The sequence below is a fragment of the Charadrius vociferus genome, unplaced genomic scaffold (assembly GCF_000708025.1).
Source record: "Charadrius vociferus isolate BGI_N301 unplaced genomic scaffold, ASM70802v2 scaffold536, whole genome shotgun sequence".
Taxonomy (NCBI): domain Eukaryota; kingdom Metazoa; phylum Chordata; class Aves; order Charadriiformes; family Charadriidae; genus Charadrius; species Charadrius vociferus.
This window is the reverse complement of record NW_009648807.1, coordinates 2,584-23,968: the sequence shown is the minus strand read 5'-3', so window position 1 is coordinate 23,968 and position 21,385 is coordinate 2,584. Positions and strand designations below refer to the sequence as shown.

Here is a 21,385-nt window from a genome sequence, read left to right as displayed (position 1 = left end):
CAAATTTAGACCTGTTTACAGTGTATGTGTTTCTATTAAATAGAATACCATGAGATTCCACCCTGGCAGGACACCTGCTAACATCTTTTATTCATGTACGTGTTCCCACTGCAAAGCAATTGTATTATTTCAAATATTTTAAAATGTTCTCTATTATGGCCTAACACAACTCTAGTGTGTCTCACAAATCAGTTCTCCTTCATCTTGCAGTTTGCCTGCATCAAAGTGAAGATAACTTTATGTTCTTACTGCTTGTAAAAGTCTACAATGGCTTTATTTATAAATCAACTCACTTGTTTACTTTCACTCAACTATTAAAAACTACATACTAGCAGACATTTGAGTGAGTAATATTTTTTTTACGTGTGTAAAATGCATAATTTTAAGACTTTTTTTTTAAATTGTTTTTACAGCTTGGAACCTATCTCTCTGAATCTGATGCCTGAGACACAACAAACCAGACAAAGAAATTGTAATGCCATATTGTTTAAATGTTGGTTGTTTTTTTTTAAATAAGAAAACAGTCAAAGAAAACCCAGACACAATCACAGAGAAACCCCCAGAGTATTTCTTCAGAGTATCCTTGCAGATTTCCCTGAAGAAGGGTGTATGCACATATACACAAGGGAGAATAATTGGCAAGACCATAAATCCTACTACTTAATTTGGAGGTCATTCATAGTGAAACACTTCACATTTCAAGGGTAGCAGAAACTACATATTAAGCTTAGCCTTACAGCTACAGAGTCACTGAGTGCATTCTGCTTTTTGTGTTCCACACCCTAAGGAGCACTGAAGGCTGCTCACGGTGGTGATTCCCACAGGGAACACATTATACCTGAGCTTTGTGATCTGCAGCAGCTTCCAACTGATTTGCAAGTGCAGCTTAAGAGGTTGGTTTTGAATTTTGGAGTCATTAGTGGTTTTGATGCAAGTCACCTTACAAAGGCTGTAGAATAGTAGCAGTGATCAAGATGCACAATCTAACAGCTCTCAGTGAGAGTGAGAATGGGTATTTTTTGACTATTCCTTTCCAAGCCCATCTCCTGCCCCCAAAAGAGCTCTTCCAGAAACTGGGCTGAACAACACCTGGGGGCAGCTAGGAGACCTGATTTCCAGAACTTAACTTGAGAAGGTATAGGGGACTTCATGCGAGTAGGGACTGGGTCTGTCCTTGTTGTTGAGAAACAGTGACCTAGATAAAAAGTGTATTTCATAATTAGCATGGCACACTGCCTGAGGATGAAAGAGTACACACAGTTTTACTCTCTTTAAACAATTACAGTAAAGGTTGCTATAGTTCTTACTAGATGCAGCCCACATGTTTTATAAGAAACATTATAATACTTTAGAATATCAATTTTCTTAAAAACCCAAACAGTTAAGGCTTGGACTGACTTTATTCAAATATAAGGTGTTCTACTCTTCCCATAAAAGTGAAACATTTTACAGAACTTCATTACAGATTTAGAACTTCAGATCATTATTGTTTTATGATTAAAAAATGAGTGACTTAAGACAAAAAGCTCAACATCCTTTAACTTCATTTCCATTCAATCTCTAATAAATACCATCTGCTGTGTACTTTAGGGATATGATACCCGTCAAAAACTCAGCCGTATTATGAGAACCGGCACCAAGTTGATCTGAAATGCATATTTGAACAGATGTGTTTAAATTACATCTCTCCGTCTATCCACATGCATAAATTCAGAATAAGCGTGTGTTGATTTAAAATGCATAAAAAAGGGATTTGGAGATGCATCAAAAGTGAACAGCATCTCAATGGATCAAGGCTCGCATTACTAAAGGTCATCACTAAAAATAAAGTTTGAATTTATTAAGGGTTGCACCAGGGAACTGTTCTTGGGAACTGACTTAATGTTTGCTGCACTAAAGCAGCCATAGAAATTACACTAATTTTCTATGACCCTTCACTGTTTAACATTAGAGCTGTGAGGCATGGTCAGAAATAATAGGATCTCAGCCATGAGTAGCTAAGAATATTACATACTTTTTCTCAGTCTGGCACAATGCTTATCATCAATGCTAAACATCTTGGGCTCTCAGGACCCATCCAAGTCTGTTTCAGTGACAGTCATTTAGCTCTTCACTGACATAGAAATCAGGCATATAAAACAAAACGATTAACATGCCTTTTTGGCATGATGAAACCAAACGAAAAAATTGTAAGCAGTGCTCCATTAACAAATGTTAATTAAAAAAAAATAAAAATCTTTCTGAACTTGTGTTTTTCCTCCACTCTATAATCTACAGTCCTGTAATGTGTCAGGGACTTTGAGGGTAAGGCAGACGAGACCAAAGGTCTGCCTAAGCCCAGCAGTCTACCGCTAGCAATGGGCAGCAGCAGAAGTCCAGGGAAGTGTTTAAGATGTGGAGTCCCCCAGAATGCCTTCCTCCTTCCAACAACTGGATTTTGTCAGAGAGGTGTTTTTGTAACCAGTAGCCTGTGATGGACTTCTCCTCCATTAACTTGTTCAGTTTCCCCTTGAATTTAAACCACTTGAAAGAAAAAGAAAACACCTCTCTCTTCTGAGCCTGCCACTTGCTAATTCCATTTGATGTCCCCTAACTGTTGACTGGGAGAGACCAGTAACAGCTCTGTTCTCCTTCTCAGTACTCTTCATGATTTTATTGACCTGTGTTCTAGCCCCTCTCAATTCACAGTTTTCCAGACTGAAGTCTTTAATTTCTTTTGTGTGACAGATCTGTCATACCTCTGACAATCTGTTAGTCTTCCCAGTAACATTTCCCATTGTAGCATACCCCTTTTGAGAGGGGTGTTGACAGCATTTAACAATACAGACACAATGAGATAAAAATCTCTTAAAGTATTCATAGAATTTAGATAAATGGTCTGCTTTTTTCATTTTTCTTTTGGGTCTGGGTTCATTTGTTTACTAGGAAGCGGGTAGAAAAGTAATGGACTTTACACGTGGTAAGGGACAAGACAGAAATGCCAATGACAGTTGTTTATCTGTAAGAAAATGCAAGTATAGCATTGGTAAAATTTCACACCTAGAGAAATGTTACACCCCAAAATCATTAAAACACACTATCTTTAAGACAGCCATGTTATGAAATTTACTTCGAGAGCAGTCTGCATCAAGGACAAAAAACTGGTAAAAATCCCTTGACAATACTACCAATGCTAAAATTCAGGAAAATGGGACTCATACTACTGCTTTCCCCTGCTATGGGGAAAAAAGAAACTACCCAATAAAAGATGGAGAAAACAAATTCTTTCCTCCACAGAGATACAAACACCACGCTGAGTACCACTTTACCTGCTTCATATGAGAAGCCTGGGATTACCAGCATATCTACATCTTCTTCAAATCGATATCTGCCTCTGCCTCTTTCTGAGCTATTACTGAATAGAAATTCAGAAAAACATAACTGTCATTAGAAGAGACCAATCGATGAATATGTCATCTGAAAAATAAAGCTGAGTGGAGACATCGTCTGAAAAAGTCAGGGATTGTGCAGCTGACTTCAGCTGGATATTAAATAGTCGGGAGCAATAGGCTGCTTCTTATTAAATTATTTCCCCTTAAGGTATGAACTGACGGAAGTGAGTAACTTTTTGCAGAAACACACTAGCTAGGTGAAGTTTTAGAAAATAAGTAAGCCAGAACTGGCAACAAAAAGAAGGCCAAGCACATTTCAAAGACGGGCCAAAGTCAGCAATGTGGGGTAGGGGGTAACAGTTGTCAAAGGAGTAGTAGTATGACAAGTTGGAAGACTTTAACAGGGAAATCTGAAGCAGAACCAAGAATGGATCAAGGAAGAAAATGAAGAACTGAAATTGCCAGATGTTTTATTCCAAGGTTTTGGTTCAAGATCATTTATATTAAGAACTTCTGCAGCAGAGAGAGAGGAGAATGGCTCCTGGCAAGACAGACATTAAAGCAAAGCAGAAAAACACGCTCAGCTCGAAAGAGTTACTCCAAAACAGCTGACAGATTTAGAAGACATAATTCTCTTACATCACAAGCTATACAAACCAATTTGGCTGGATTTTTTTGGTCCTATTCTTTTGTGAGAAATCATACATGAAAAGTTTTCCAGTTGCAAACATCTATATGGGAAGGATTGAGGTTGTGAAGAAAACAGCAGTTAACAACACACGCACGAAGTGCACTAAATTTAACATAACCTCCACCCTGCTTTCAAAGTACCTAATGAAATACAACTTGTATCACACCAGCTGATCATCCAAAACACAGCATCTTATAAGCTACATGCGTATCGACACAGTACGTAGAAAAGGTGTTCTTATAATTAAATATCAGAACCACAGATTCGAGAGAGACAGGCAGGTTGGCTGGGGCAAGGTTTTAGCAGCAATAAGCAGTTTTCCTGAATGCTAGCCAGAGATGTTGAAAACACAATTCATGTACTCTTACTGTAACTGAAAAGCACTGCAGTTGTACACCAGACAGTTGTTGCCCTACGTTGCTATACGCTTCCATGGTCTAATTTTCAGAGACGCTTTGTGCTTACAAGTGTAGGACACACTACCTTTGAAAAAAACAGGCTTTGAATGTGGAAAAACAGGCTTTGAATATGGAAGCAAAGGCTAATGGTGTACAAAGTTAATTTGATATTTAAGAGGATAGACTTTGAAATTAAGAAAGGAATAGAAAAATATCAAAACAGAACAGCATTTTGGATAGCAATGTCATGATAGCTATAATTCTGCATCCTTACTCAGAGATGTTCATAACTGCAGACTTAATACCTGTGCCCCAGATAGTTTTCAGGACTAACAGCTGCACAGAGGATGGAGGCTGGACAATGCTTCCAGATAGCCTTGAGATTTAAGGCTTTATAAAAGGAAGATCTGGTAAGTCAAAAACTTTTAGGATCACTGCTTTAACACTTTTTTCCCCCTTAAGGAGCAATATTCGTACATGACCATACAGAAAAAGGTTGTATAAGGAAATATGGCTTCTGTGAGCAGCATAAAAAGCAAATTTGAATAATAACAATAAATTTCTCAGTTGTAAGAGTAAGTGCAGTATTTGGCTGAAAATCGCACACTCCCCACTCCATAAAGATTCAAAGCTCCTGTCATGTTTTTCAGTTTTACTCCATGCTGCACTGGTAAAGGTGACAATACGGTCTTAACACTTCCGAACAAATTTTGATGCAAGCACTGTGATGTGCTCAAAACACAACCCTATATAGCCTCAGAATTAGATTTTCAGAGGTAACATTTCAGACTCACAAGCAACGCTATTTCCTTATTAAGTCAAAACCCATGAGCTTAATTTCAAGGAAATCCAGCGTGTTTTACCAACGAAAGTGCGGTAAGGTAATGTAAATTATGTTCCTAATCAACACAATGCAATATAACTTGGATCACTGGGAAACAGAGAATTTACCTTGCAGGAATTAGTTTAAAGAAATTATGAAGCAAATTCTCCAAAGTAAGTGTGTATAAAGAATTATTCATTCATGTAAAAAAACAGTTGGAGTGATATACAGAAATAGCTGGGCATGACTGTTAAGTTAATGGTCATCTCTGGAGTGATAGCACACAAGAAATACTGTCTGTAGATCACTGTCTTATCTCCTTCATGATATGTTCTGATAGCAACCTGAATTTAAAGAAATCACAGAACAAACAATATTAGTTTTCATGAGTAAGCACCATTCACCCAGCTAATTGGAAGGTAGCAGAATGTCTGTGAGAAGTATCTGTTTTGTTCTCAAGTACACCCAAACACCAGGTGAGTTCAGAATATAAGACTTCCTTAAATACACAGGATCGGCCCATAATAAAAAAATATTAATTTATGTATCAGTTAATAAAACATAATTTAGAGCAAAATATTGTGGCTTCACTTCCAAATGAAGGAATGGGCTTGCTCTGCTGTGCAGTTGAGGACACTGGGCAGAAAAAGCAAAATCACCAGGACATCAGCTCTAAAACCCCCTAGTTTACCTTTCAGAAAGATGGCCTCAACTAACCATGTTCTCATGCACTTTTTGTTCTTAACACTTTGGAAACACGTTCCTTTAAAACCGTTACCCCTTGTCCTATCACTACACTCTTTATCAGGAAGTGTTAGTGAAAGGATGAGGGGTAACGATTTTAAATGGAAAGAGGGTAGATTTAGATTAGATATTAGGAAGAAATTCTTTACTCTGAGGGTGGTGAGGCACTGGAACAGGTTTCCCAGAGAAGTTGTGGAACCTCCATCCCTGGAGGTGTTCAAGGCCAGGTTGGATGGGGCTTTGAGCAACCTGGTCTAGTGGGAGGTGTCTGCTCAAGAACTGGCATCAGTCTTATATTGAGGAAAATCATAAACTTTAGGAAATCCTCAAACAGTCGGTAAAAGTAAAAAAAGCAATACTCGTGAAATTTTATACAAGAGATGGAACAGAATTTAAACTGCCTAAAAACATAATTATAAGAGGATATCAGTGATGTCCTCAGACAACAATATCAAATGTAATAGTTCTGAGTAAAAGTAAAAAATGGAGAACTTTTATTACTAAAGAGACAATTATAGAAACCAAGAGAGAGTACCGTGATAGTGAGACTGACACAGATAAAACAAATGCCATTTTTGATGTTCCGAACATTCGACTCAGAGAATCATCTTACAATTTGCTGGGGAAAAAACCTCCCCAAAACAGCTGCTGACAAACTTCTCGCTCGCTTGTTACTAATGGAACAGGCTTAAGCCTAAATCAGTACTGGAAGACCTGAAAAATGTTTCAAAGGAATGGAATTAGGTGGTTATATATACTCAATTTTGCAAGCTGAAGACAAGTTTGAATTTAATAGTTACCCTGAACTCTCCTTGTTACAGTCTACTCAAATGTAATGAATAATGTTATAAAATATGCATACAATGATGCAGAGAGAGTAGAATACAAAAATGAAATTGAATCAATTCAATGGAAACAGGAGTGTTTGCATTCAGACTGTATCACTGAAATCAGTTTTATCAAATCACATAATGTTTCACGATGGCCTTTGGGCATCAGTTAAAGAATGTGCAAAGCCTGCCACGTACCTGCAAAGCACAACAGTGCCCTTTTGGCTCTGCAATACCAACCTGAGACATGAAGAATTCCTAGGCAGAAAGATGGGCTATTCAGAACATTGGTGCAAACACTGTAAATTCTGAAGCTGAAATCAAGTGTCTGGGTGTAACTCGGCGGTCCTAAAATGTACGCTGGCTTTCCCACTTTCAGAAAACAAGAAGATACGGTGCAAAAGGAGGTTTAAAGGAAGTGGCAAATTAGGATCATTGAGGTTAAAACAAGCTGTATCTCAGACAATTTAAGCTCATTTCTTATGTAGAGAATATGGAGCAACTAATGCAAAGCTGCATCTATGTACCAACATCCCAAAAATGTTTATTTGTTGTGGGTGGGAGGTACAGACATGTTTTAAGTAGGTAGAAAAAAACCTGAATATCTTTAGAAATTATTTATTGATGTAACTTCTGAGTCTATTAATTGAATATGTTTCATCCTCTGTAAGCCTTCATAATTCACACCTCCTTCCCCCAGTTTCAGTGTCAGTACTGAAATTCCAGGAGTTTCAGTAGGTTGGGTTTACAGCTGAGTAGAAAACAGAGTAGTTAGGCATTTCACGAAAGGTTTTCTAGAGTTTTACCTTAGCACAAAAGAACAGAAGGATAATCAACCATTAGAGCCCAAATCTCCTCTTTCCTTCCAGTTAAAGAACAAGCTATCTTCACAGACAAGGATGGCAGTGAATTCCCAACAGATACTGAAAGGCCTAAAATCCATTCTGTTCGTAGACAGGTGGATAGAAGTGTGCAAGACTTTAAAATCCTGTGAATCAGAATCACAGCTAATAATTCCAGAACAAACTTGTTTTGGTGAAAAAGGTAATTCTGTGAAAAAGGTAATTCTACATTACCTATAGCCTGTAGTGCCCAACAATGGGATCTCAGCACGGCCATGAGCTATGAGTATTTATCAAACTTGCAAAGATATCATTTCCCATTGCGAAAACATTTCTTTGGGCCTTCTTGAAGTCTCAGGAACTTGGTAGAAAGCTGCATAAGGAGAACACAAACTCTTGTACCTTGGGGTTGCGCCTCACCAAAGCCCTCAAGTTTGGCTTTCTGTAGAGCCAACATAGGTGCTGCTGGACTAATTAAGAACTTGGACTGTGAGCGATTTCCTTGACAAAAAAATGCACTGAATTTAGGAAGTAAATACTCTGAAGATGCCATTGTGAGTTTCTGGCTTAGGGCTCAGTCATCAAAAAGATAAGATATTTAGATGCAATGTGTTTTTCTCTCAGAAGTAAAGGCAGTTTATTTATTTATAAAGAAATGTCCACCAGAAAACAAAAAAAAAAGCCCTTTCAGGCAAATAGGAAAAGTCAAATCTATACCCGGTGAGAAATTACATTCTTGTCTGAAGGTAAAAAACCCCAGCATGTCAGAGGACTAACCTCAGGCTAGAACTTTAAAAGTGAAAGGGTAAATTAATAAAAAGACTTAATCAAAAGTATTAGAAGAGGATTTAGAGTGAATGCAAAACAAATTTCTTGCGGCAGAGTTAACAAGTCAAAGCAGGATGCTCTAACTTAACGAGAAGTCAAGAGAAATTGAAACAACAATTAATTTCTCTGCAAGCTCTATGCAAGGGTTAGGAAGCTTGGAGCATATCCCCTACAGATGCTACATTACAAAAAAGAATATAAAGATCTCCAGCCACTATTGCTGCATAAACGTAATCATATTTTTAATACACATTTAGTTCAATCAATAAAACAATTTTTTGTTCCAAAGAATTAGCTGTATGTTTATTTGTATTATTAATGAAAACATGAAAAGATATCTCAATGTGATAATTATCGTACTTCAACTTAATACTGTCAAGTAAAAGCTGTATTTTGTGAAAACATATGTTAAAAGACAGACTTCAGCTTCTGTTATTATTCTAATGATAAAACCCTCAAAATACCTCAAATAATTTTGCATTCTGTAGAAAGTATGACTAAGTAATCTTAGGTAGGCAACAGCACAACATCATGCTATGACTTATTACCATGTAACTCCACAGAATATTTAAGACTTAAACCAATCAAGAACATAAATCTTAACAGAATCATGTCTGAAATGGAAACATTTTTGAAGACAAAAACCAGACAACTGAGATGTTCTCTTTGTACAGCACTCTGAAATACTCTGGTAATGCACTGACTATTCTGTTCACCAAAGTGCAAAGTAGGTTATGACAAATGGCAATAAGGACTTTTTCTGCAGAAAGGATATATGCTATGTCATAAATCTAGAGTGATCTGGAAAGGCAAATGTACAAAAATTCAGTTACTAGTGGTAAAATTACATCATTTGTTATAGCTTTTGCTTACTGTGCCCACTGGATTTTGAATTAAGCCACATGTAAACTTCTCTTCACTACAAGTAACATTTTCCATATATCTGTATTTCTTATTTTTATTGTGAATGCATGGTTTGGGAACTGTTTTAATTTGTATGAATTGTTTTTATGCCCACAGCTCTAATTTTTTTTAATGTCTTACTATTGATATATAGTCACCCTGCTTCAAGGTAAAAAGTCAATCTAATATACGGAAGAGCTGACAGAAGACTGGTGGGTAGCTGGTAGGTATGACCTGTTACCCTTTTTAGAGCACATGGGCTCAGTTAGGTATGTACTGAATGGAGGAACAATTCTGTTTCTAAATGAGCTTGTATTCAGACTTAGAACTGCCCTGCTTATTAGGACAGATAAAAAATATGGAAAATTGAACAGTAAAGTTTAACCTATATTCTGTTTAGATGATTCGTGCTCAGAGTGGTGAATACAGTGTCACCTATAAAGGAAATGAAAATAGTTAAATTTCAGCAAAATGTTTCGAAGTAGTTAACATTCAAATAATGCCAACAAATCTCATACCAGTTTTGTTCAGGAGTTTAACAAGTATTTGATGATAATTTGCCATCATAAGGAGGTAAGGAAATAATCCAAACAAGTGGGAGTAGCACAGCTTCTCATTTTCTTTCATCTTAAATTTGTGCTAAAAATGATCCTTCAGGGGAAACATAATTGCTCCCCGCTAATTTCTAATTAATGTTAACTGTCCAGGGATCACAGGCATACACCCATGGGAGAATACAAGGTTAAAATTACCTTCTGCTGTGTTAAGATATAAGCCTTGACTCCCAACAGTCTCCCAGGCACATATAAATAGTTGTGCAGACTCTAACACAGAAATTAAGGGAAGATGATATCTGTATGCACAGGTACATGTTAAAATGTATAAAGAAAGCAGAATTACAAACTGAAATTAACACAACTAAGCAAATCACATGTTTTATTTTCCTCCATTCCAAAGTATGTGGGTACACAATAAATGACAGGCATAGGTGAAATGAAACAGAAGTCTGATTCTTGTGTTCAGTGTTGTAACCAGTTTTCTTCATTTAAGCATTTTATGGTTAAAGAAAATAACCATTAAATATACTGATCAGCTACAGGAGTATTGCATTTATTATTTCTTCAATCATTCTTTCCAACATATTTTTCCCGAAAGCTTGACACAAATGTAGCTTCAATCAGCACTTATCAGCTGGCCAACTACCACCTTCATCAAAAACTCTTTGTGCCGTATTATTCTATATGATCAAAATAATATGGCTAACAAAACTCACTTATTACCTAGTATTATGCTGAAAATCAGAAAAATGTACGCATGTAAATGAACAAATACTTAATTTTTTTAGATGTATAAGATATGAAATTTTAATACCATCATCAGAAATTTTCACACCTGAGCACTATAGGGTGTACACATGATGCGTCTTGGATTTGTATGTGTATAACAATGTATGTGTATGACAACATTTATACAGAAAAACCAAAGAAGTGATTTCAGGTATTTTATTTTAAAATACTAGAGTAATATAGGATCTCAGTAAGTAAACCCAAGCATTTAAAAATCATAAATATTATGTTTTAAGAAGACTAATTTATAATACTGCATGATGCTTATGATTCCTTCCTTTTAACCTTACTACAGATTTTATATCATTACTTCCAAAAAACACATTCAGAAGTCCTCAGTGGGAGAAGTAAAAAGGAAAAAAAGATACCATCTTGCTACACTTAAGAAATTGGGAATTGGATGTACATTACTAATTCCTACTCTATCGTCTAACAATACTCCCATTAGGATTTTGCAGAAGAAAACTGCAGATAAGACTGCCCGGAAAAAGGAAAGCCTAACCATAACTACATATAGAAAGTATCACTCCAAACAACTTTACTAGTTATACTTAGTAAAAAAAAGTAAGCCAGCTTCTACGACAAGTATAATAATAAGACTAAATCATTTTTACATTTAATAACAGGGCGTATCTTCTCTCTTCAGCAACAATTCCAAAAAGGATTCCTCCAAACTCTGGCCAAACCAGAATATCAGTGTTGTGACCTCAAAGCATCCAAAGTGCAAACGCCCTGTGTGCCCACTAAGCCTGCACTCAGCCAGCTGTGCTCATCCTGGGCACTTTATTTCTCAGGCTTCACCCTCCAGTTTCTACGCATATCTACAGGAGTGCAAGAGCAGCAGCAGAGCCAGGAAAAAAACCCAAACTCTCTCATAGTGATTCTCTATCTCCAGAAAAATATGTGTATTATTTGGAATAAAATTCTGTAAAACAGAAGCACCATGCACATCCTGCTTAAACAGGACAGTATGCAGAACTGAATTGCTCCAGAAGGTGAAGATACTTTATATCAAAAATTATGGAGCATACAGAAATTTTCAAATCCTAGTTTCCTGAACAGTACCTTCCCAAAAAATAAATAGGTTGAAGTTACATTTAGTGCCATCTAATCTTCAGAGTAGTCTGGAACTTTAGAATTACTTTATGTTAACATCACATTGCATGACTCAATTTGGACTTCAGTATTTGCATGTGTACATCCTCAGGCTAAGTGTGATCAGCACGTGAACAACAGTCTGACAGATGTACCAGTAACAGAGTAAGCCACAGGAAAATAGGGATTGCAGCCATACTCTTACTGTGAATTTGGGTAATGTACTGTAGCTGTAGGATATGCATATACAGAAAACAAATACCCTCTTATTACAAAGGGTACTGGGACCATGTCATGCATTGAAACTCCAAGTCTCCTGCTCAAACAAGGTATGCTCCTCTCTAACAAAGACAGCTTCTGAAAAATGAGCACTGTGAACGGTCAAAGAGATACCCTGACAGGCTTTTATCATTATTTCACCACACATATCAGAGAGAGATTTTTTTCAACCAGTTCTGTATTTCTCATTTTTGTACTACTCCTAATTAGTTATAACCATACTACAATGTCTTATGGTCCTCCAAGTTGACTCTTAATCATATTCCTTGTGCAAAAGTCCTAAGCCCATACATTTTACAACCTCATTTAAAACAGAATTAATTTGGTTGGAAGAAACAGTTAGAAGGAAGAGGTAAGCAAGGATGAGCATAACAGTGAAACATCAAATACTTGTGTTAAAAAAAAGAATGACTCCTGGGAATAAAAATGTGTCTTTTATATTAATTACAGTTATTAAGCACAGAATTTAGCGTAAAAATACTACATAGGCTTTACTCCAAACTCTTCCTGTGGGTACGTGACCAAGTAAGAATGTAAGTAATGGTAGTTTTATGAAAACATCCTCCAAACTTCAGAGAATCTGTTACATCATTATTTGTATACTTTTTAGAGTAAATAACTCCTTGTGTAGTAAGACACAAAATGGTGCTCCCGGTAAGAAAATGTCACTCTATTTCAAGGTAAATGGTTTTTGTTGCTCTTTAGTATTCTAAACTTGAACTTCTAGCGATCACTGTTTTTAAAATGTTTGCTATACTCTCTGTGTTTTCAGAAGAATTCTGTCAAGTTAGAGTTATCATAGATGAGGCTGGGTTTTTACAGGCACACAGCCAGAGACTTTAATAATTTCTTTATCTATACACACATAAAAGAAAGTGAAGGCTGTAAAGTGAACTTGACAAACATTCATGTTGTTTATACAGATGACCCACTCTGACTTGCTATTAACAGTTTTTTTTCTGAAGTGCCTATAATAAAGTTCTACAAATAACAGCCACAAGTCTAATGCAAATTCCACTTTACCCCACCTTCAGCTGCAGCTTTTAGTTCACCTTCCAGCAAATGATGTTTTCCACCAGCCCTGTTACAGAAAGAGTTTAACACTCGCACTTTCCAAGGCATGGGACCACCAAAAGTAGAAAAAAGCATGCACTTCTGGCAGCCACCATCCTGACGTACAAGCAACAGAATAACTAAGAGCCTACAGCTCAGAAAACCCTAATATCCTTGATGGATTTGGCATGAAAGACCATGCTATAAAATGGTGACTAGTAATTTATGAAGTGGCAACAGATCTAATTACGCAAACTGTGGCAGTAAGAGGTCTCTCCATGAACTAACTGAAATCTGATTCAATAATCTGTAGAACAGTGAAAACAGGAGATTAAAAAGATGCAGATATTTATAAGCAACCTGCCTTCCGTCCTTCTGTTGCCCCTCCAGGAAATCTCCTCACTATATTTCCTTGCTAGAAAATAAGGGTGTAGTAGCATTTGCTGATAAAAGGGGAAAGAAGTGCTGTACAAGGCAAAATGGAAAGACTGCCCTCCTAAAGCAACATTCAGCTTGCTTGGAGTAATGTTACAGTAAAAAAAAAAAAAAGCTATCCCAGAATGCCTAATGTTTGCCCCCCCAAGTCACTACCAAAGCAAAACACACATTTTGAATTTAGGTAGTTGAACACTGAATATTCAAAATATACTAATGAAATTAATGGATCTGCAAGTGTTCAGCACCTTTGAAACCTCTCACCTACTTATGTCTCTTTACATGACCTTGTGAATCAAATGCAAGGCAGAAAGACTTATAAATTTAGCAAGTGCTTTATGTAAGCCCAAAGTTAAATTTTATGACACCTACAGATAACTAATCCTGTGGTAAAAGAGCCTGTAGTCCATCAAAGGCTACACCACTTGATCACTAAGAAGTCTAGACACAAACTTGAATCTACTTTTGTGCTGTGTCTATTTGATGAAAAATCCACAAATTTTCATTTTTGGTGCTAATTCAATGCTTTTTACAAACACTCAACTCATTTAAAACACCAAAAAAAAGAGAGACACATTTGGTAAAGTGATTAGTTCAGACTCCAACTGCAGACAAAAGACAGAGTAAAGACAAGAGTCTAGAGACTGAGGTATAAAATTACAGATAAGTACCAAATACACTCAGCAATTTCTTAGCAGAAAACGTCATAAAGATTTTAAACAGATGACATTTGCATTTGCAGTAGTTAGACTGACAGAACAGATGTACTAAAACCCATTAAAAAAAAAGCCTAAATCTGAAAGACTTGTCACGGTTTGTTAGAGCCACGATTTGCACATCTGCAAAATGAGCTCAATGAAATCTCTCTCTGAGAAACAAAAGTGTATTTTCAGAAAGAAAATGAAATACACTTATGCTACAAAAAAAGTGAGGGAGCTGTTATAGCTTACTTCATAATTACCTGCATTTTGAAAATGAGTAGAAAAAATGTATGTAAAAATAGCAAATGGTTATTTTAAAATTATTCTATCAGTTGCCTTCAAATTCTAGTTTCAATAAGTGGCATGATAATCTGACAAAGACAATATACTGCCACAAGGGCTGGGATAGTTTCAAAACTGCAGGTTGGCTGAAATAGCTGCAAATCTGATGATGACTCATTTAGCCCTTTATCTTTCAGCGTGGACTTAATAATCAGGAGCTTACTATATGGATATCTTTCAGAAGAAAACTATTTACAGTTACACATTATTCAGAATTTTCTTGATCATCCAGATAATAGTACTTAGAAGCAAGCTTTTAGGAAGATACTTCTTCACTGCTCATTATTTCAGTCGAAAATTAGCTACTAAAAAAATAGAGAAAATTTTCAAGCAGAAGACTTCTGGATGGCAAGATACTCACTTGCACAAGAAATTTAGACAGACACCGTGATAAACAGCTGATTGCCCACATAAGCTTTTATGGTACGTGTTACAATGCCCAGAGTAAGAACAAAGTCACAACAGAAGGCTAGAACCTGGGAAACAAATTACAGCTTGTGAAATTGCTCAGAAAGGCAAGAGCAGCCACACTGAAACATATGGACAAAATTATATTGAGTAAGTGGACGAAAAACAGTTCCATTCATACACTCTAATTTTGCTGTAAAAAGTGAGGCTAACATGGATCTACAGCATGACTGGGAGGAGACAGTAGCTGAGCCCACGTTGCTCCCAGCCACGCTATTTTACCTTGAAGCAGCCTGGCTAAACATCCAAGCAGATGCAGCCTGGCTGCCACCGCAAGAGAAGAGACAAAAGTCATGGCAGATCAACAGAAACACAAGACAGTCACTGATGAATCCCCCCAAATCCTTAAAAACAGAATTAAGAGGCAGCCTAGGAAGCTGCTGAAGCTACCATTTGTTGGCTTCACTCCTTGTAAAGCAACAGGGAAGAAAGGAGCCTCCCTGAAGCCAGCTGCCCCAAAGGACTATGTAACACCCTCTCTCAATTCGGACAGAATCTCCAGTTTATTCAGACATTCAGCAGTTGTCTGTAATTGCTGGGCAACTAAGATTTGAGTTTACACCTGAGTGACTCATCTGCATCCAAGCTAGTGATTTATTTTCCACTGCACTTACTTACTTTGGGCCTTTACTTTCTTTTTCCAACTGCGTGTAATTAGGTACCTACACATGCTGAAAAAGCGATACTTGATTACCACTAGAAGTATCTGAGGCTAGGACAGGCTTACTACAGGCTTACAGTCTGATTTTAATGGAGAAGAGAGGAAGTAGTGCAAAAAAAGAACAGAACTTTCTGCCTGGCAGAGCTGAGGCTCTCCCCTCTGGCAGCCCAAGTCTCCTGGCTTTCAGATGATATTGGAAAGCTCAGATGTTTCCAGTACGAATTATGAGACAATCTCAAGTGAACAGCAGCAGCCACACACAATTAATACTACGTTTCTATCTCAGAACACAAACAAAAACAAACTGCGAGGCAAATCCAGCCTTTCCTCAGCATTATGCTATTTCCCAAAACAGAAGGTATAGTGTTTCAGCCCAGCTCTACATTTTTATTTTTTTATTTTTATTTCTCTAGATTTTGGTTTTAAAATTCTCTTACCTTATCAAGCAGCAGTAACAAGGAAAAATTAATATAAACGTTGCTGAACATTATAATCGCTTAACGAACCAGACAGGTAAGAGAACGTAGTACGGTCAACAACAGCAAACAAGAAATTTGGAAAACACATTACCAGTCTAAGGATTTTTTAATGGGTAGATATTCACGTTGCTGATTATTCAAGCAATTACAGAATATGACATTCAGATCTCAGGCTTCTTTAACTAAAATATATTCCACTTGTTTGCTTTTAACAGCAAAAGTAAATTTCAGGGGATTAAGTTTCAAAACTTTGAGATAATTAAAGCAGTCTTGCTCTTTTTGCAACTACAAACACCACCTTTCAGAAATATAATTTATGCTGAATCTTGAAAGCTGAGATCACTTGAAAAACAACTCACATTTTGATATAATGACACCACAATTAAAAGACTTTCTGATATAAGACTAAATTGGTCCCTGAATTAAATTTGCTTAGCAGCAATTTCTAAAGCTCCTGTATTTATAGTTGCAAACACATTCAAATTAATATCTCATCCAGGAATCAGTCTTGGGAATAGTCTTTCCAGACTACTGCATTAGTCCCTAAAGACTACAGATTAGGGGACTAGTCCCTACAGACTATGTGAAAATTGAACACCTTCTAAATTAATCAGCCCATCCCCATTTCTTTTATACTGTTTCTCTCTAGAATTGTTTACAAATGTACCTTCAGTAATTATATATATATACACACAGATACAATATCTGTAGATCAGCTACCAACCTATCAACTGCACTACAGTATTTTTCTGAATACTTTACCGTAATGACATTTCAGTGAAAAAAAGTACAAATATCAAAGAAGGAATTTCTGAAAGAGGATAAAACAAGGCTTCTGTAGTTCAGTTTTTCAGTCTAATGAATTTGTGTTTCTGGGTTTATATTCTACACATTTGGCTACCGATGTTCCTAATAAACAAAAAATGTTGTCACCTGGCTGAGGAGAAGAAGTCTAAAAACTAAAGTGTTGCATATCAATAGACTGTACTAGAACATCAATATTAATTTTTAAAGTTCATTTCCAGGGTTCCTGCCTGAAGAAAGAGTCCTCAAAGAGAAGAAAAAAATGATGTGTCTAACTTCACAGTCTCAGAGGGTCTAGAATGCTCCATTCCTTTAAAAAGTGAGTTTCAACACAAAAAGTAACTCCAGCTTCTCTATAAGGCATTCTGTGCTCAGCAGGATATGAATAAATATGCGTTCTCAGGAGATACCTCTGCAATCACTCCTGGCTCTCCAGAGGAAGGAAAGGTGTTTGCTCCTTCTGGGAGAAGAAAAGCCCCCGAGTGTTTTGTTGGCCTGACTGATAAAACAAAGATTCGGGAATCACTTGGTATCTTTGGGGTTCCAAAACCAAAAAGATGACATGGCTCATTGTTTTCCTTCTTCCCTTCATTTTTATTCGTTGTACTTAATTTTTATTTGCTTAGATGTTTGAATTCAAGTTATTAAGCCTTGATGTGAGGCTTTACTTCTTCAGCAGGTCAGCCTATAGAATTATTGGTTTAGTAGAGTTTTAGGTGAATATACTACCAAAGCAGATGTCATGTTTTAGAGATGAATGCGCCATTACAAATCTACTGGTAAGATGCTGTACACTTGGTGTAGGAAGCTTCTAAATGACTTTATGTCCCTAGTAATAGAGAAAGGTTCTACTTTTGTTTTATTTTTCCTTTTTGATAAACGGAAGATGGAAATAATCCCTTTTGGCGATTAAAGTAGTTCAAACACATATTTAATTTTAGCTACTCTGGCTCTAGGCTCTGGAGTTGTCTTCAGCAATGTTAAGTCCTGGCAATCTTTGTGCTGAGATCTTTATGGGAATATCTATATGGGAATGTAATAGCTGGCTCCTGCTGTAAGAGGAGAGACTACAAATGAAGACACTATGCTCTTAAGTGCAAAAGAAAAAAAAAAAAATATTAGTTTTACAGATGTGCACATGTTCAAATATCCAAAACATTTTCTCGGCCTTGCAGAGATTCCTCATCCTGCTGCCATATGGTATGAAGAATTTTCCATCTTGGTATTTGGAAGCTGTTTTCTAACAGCAACTAGTAGACAATTTAGTAGTTTCTTAATAAGCAGGATAAATAAAGTTTATTATTATTTAAAAATAAGACATCAAGGCAATTATTTCCTCCTTGTTAAGTTCACTACAAAAAAAGGCTGTGGAAAAAGACGTATGTCATAGATTACTGTGTATTCAATGACCAGCTGTTTTACATTTGGATATTAAGTAATTCACTCCTTTCTGTGCGCAAAAGCTGAATGATTTAATAAATTCCCTTATGCCCCAACATGTGCCAGCTTTACTAGGTTATCGAAAATCCAGCTGCTGTTATGATAATAGCTGCCAATGCTACAACTACTGAAGAGAATAATGAATCGGTTTCAAGTCAACTAAAACATAAACTGACAAGTTTCCCACTTAAGATACATGGGAATACAATATCTCTGTTAATTAAAAACTAACACTGACCCATAGTCACATAAAAACTAAGTGCCAAGAATTCATGTGCATTGTTTAAGGTGGAAAATTAATGCCTAATCAAGCTGTATGGAGGCAAGCAGCTCCATTTCCATCAGTAGTCCTACATGCATAGGAGTGTCCAATGAGCTACACATACAATTTGCAAAACAGATTCTATTCTCATGCAGTTTGCTTTTGTTTCTTACGCATCATAATTCCCATGCAGCTCTTGCATGACAAGTTTTACATAGCTGGACTGCCGGATTTTTCAATGATCATGAAAAATTGGTTATGAAAATGATTATGAAAATTTGACTCGTATATGTACAGGTATTTTAATGTAATTTAAGAGTCAAAGGTACAAGTCCACTACCCTTAATTCATTAAAAAAAGCACGCAAACAACAAAAAAAGCAGATAGAGAAAGCTGCCAAACAAGGAGACTGAAATAACTCTCCAGACAGCTATTTCTAGGAAAATAGGTGCAGAAATATCCAGCAAAATATGTCAATATTAAATTTTAAAGGCTAAGAAAAGACTTCCTTGGATATCAAATTATTAATTGTAGTTACAAGAGCTTTGCAGGTGAATGTAACTTCGATCTTCAGGCCAGCATAAGTAAACAACACATTAGGATACACACTTCTATTTCTCACAATTAACTCCATTGTTAAGGGAAATAATTTCAAAACTATCCTCGAAATCATCAGTCTCATAAGCAAGATTAGAGTACTACTATATTGATGTAAACGTACATCACCTACAGGACATACAATACTTCTTATTCACAAAAACCCCATCCAATCCATTCACATTTGCTAGAGCTGGATCATCTCCAGTACACAAAGTATACAATGCTCAAAAGCCACATTAAAGAAGACTTCAACAACTTTAACTTCAAGCAGTCTATATATAGTAGTTTAAGCATAAAAAGAAATTTAAGAATGTATTATTTGAAAAAGATTAGGAATATACTGACAAATTAAAAGCATGTCATGCAGAGACTTAAGATGCTTATAAAAGCTCAAGGAAAGGGGCAAACCACATCAAGGGGCTTACAGAAAACTCAAAAACTTTGAAAGCTTAAAGCAGCTCATTCCTTTTCATACCTGAATTATGAAGTTGCAAGTAATTGTGTTTTCAGCCACATGTTCTTGACATTGAAAAAAACCCAACGCTGTTATTTTCTCAAATACTAGCAGACTTACTTTTCTTTAAGGAAATCCACTACTTGTTTGAAGTCTGCAATGCAGTATTCTCTTTTCATGTCCATGAGCACGCTGTCAGAGGCTGACTGGACCGGTATGTGCAGAAAAGCATATACTCTTGGATGATTGAGAATCTTCGCCATTTCCTATGAGTTATTCAAAAAGAAAAAAAGATTTAAAGCATTATGAAAACAATATACAAAACTCCTTTAAATTAATATATGGGGTAAATATCAGTAGAAATACTTCTGCAACCCAAACAATACTGAGTTGCAGTGGCCCAGTTTGAAACAATAGGGACAGGTGAAATTTGGAAGCAATTTGGTTTTTAAAGAAAATGAGAAGAAAGCTATGGGATTGCATTTCGTTTGAGATAGGGCTGACATTCCCTGCATAGTATTGGTTATTCAATTAAGAGAAAATTTTAGAGGCAAAGTACTGTGAAAGTCAGTGCTTTCAGACAGCGGCTGTTTCCAATTTCAGAAGATGGCAAGGGTTAGCTGCTTTCTTGTCAGAGTCAAATAAGTTCTCAGATATCAATAGGAGAATGTCTCTAATTGGGGTACCCTTAAAGTTGGCCATTTGCTAATTAAGGTATATCTGGCCATTTGCAAACCTGTTCCAATACTGGTCTGAAATATCCTACCCATGTTATTTCAGAGATAAGACTCCAGGAATTAAAAATGTTTAGCTATAAAATAATCAGGGGGCAGCTAAAAGCAGAGTGACAGCTTGAAAAGAGACAGAAATGTTATATGTTTGGTAAAAATACAAAAGGTCAGAAAGAAAATGAAGTGAAGGTAATAGCAAAATGCAAACAAACCCGCAAATCAAAGCCAAACCAAACCTCTGATTGAGGTCTGGCAGTGAACATGAGACAGAGAAGAGAATATGGTGGTCACATTTCTTTCATTTTTATTATTTACACAATTAAGGACATACGGTATAACAAGAAAGTGTAAATATTTTTAAAATTTGAGACAAAACAGCATCTGGATTGTGTACAATAGGGCGTGATAATCTGCACCCTGCAAAAAATAAGTGAATTTGGACAAAGAACCATATTACACAGACGACCAGGTTTTCACTTAAGGTTTCCCCTTTCTCTCCATGCAGTGAGCATACAGGACACAGCCTGGGACCAAGTGCTGCACTGCCTGCTCTTCTGCCACGTGCATTCTGCATGCTCCAGTCAGGCTCACTAAGACCATTTCTCCTGTTTTCTTTCACAGCATAGATATTCTGTCTGACAACACATACTGCTGCCACATTTAGTTGTTAAGTTGCAACTATTTACAAATTCTTTCCAGATCATTAATCAGCAATATTAGTCACACATCTAGATTTTCTCTCTGTATTTCTACAAGGTTGGCCTAGATTGTTCAAAGAGAAGGTAAACACCCTCGTGCCTTTTAA

The 21,385-nt window shown here is 36.5% G+C and overlaps 1 protein-coding gene across 1 annotated transcript in view; it reads right to left on the bottom strand.

The window, feature by feature from the left end:
• The window catches only part of CDKAL1 (CDK5 regulatory subunit associated protein 1-like 1), a gene marked incomplete at its 5' end in the record, with an annotated part of 137,223 nt that extends 117,108 nt beyond the window's left edge, over positions 1-20,115 (bottom strand). The window contains one exon of the mRNA XM_009886841.1: positions 19,970-20,115. Coding sequence (XP_009885143.1) covers positions 19,970-20,115 — 146 coding nt within the window. The remainder of the gene's footprint in view (positions 1-19,969) is intronic.
• Positions 20,116-21,385: the final 1,270 nt, after the last annotated feature.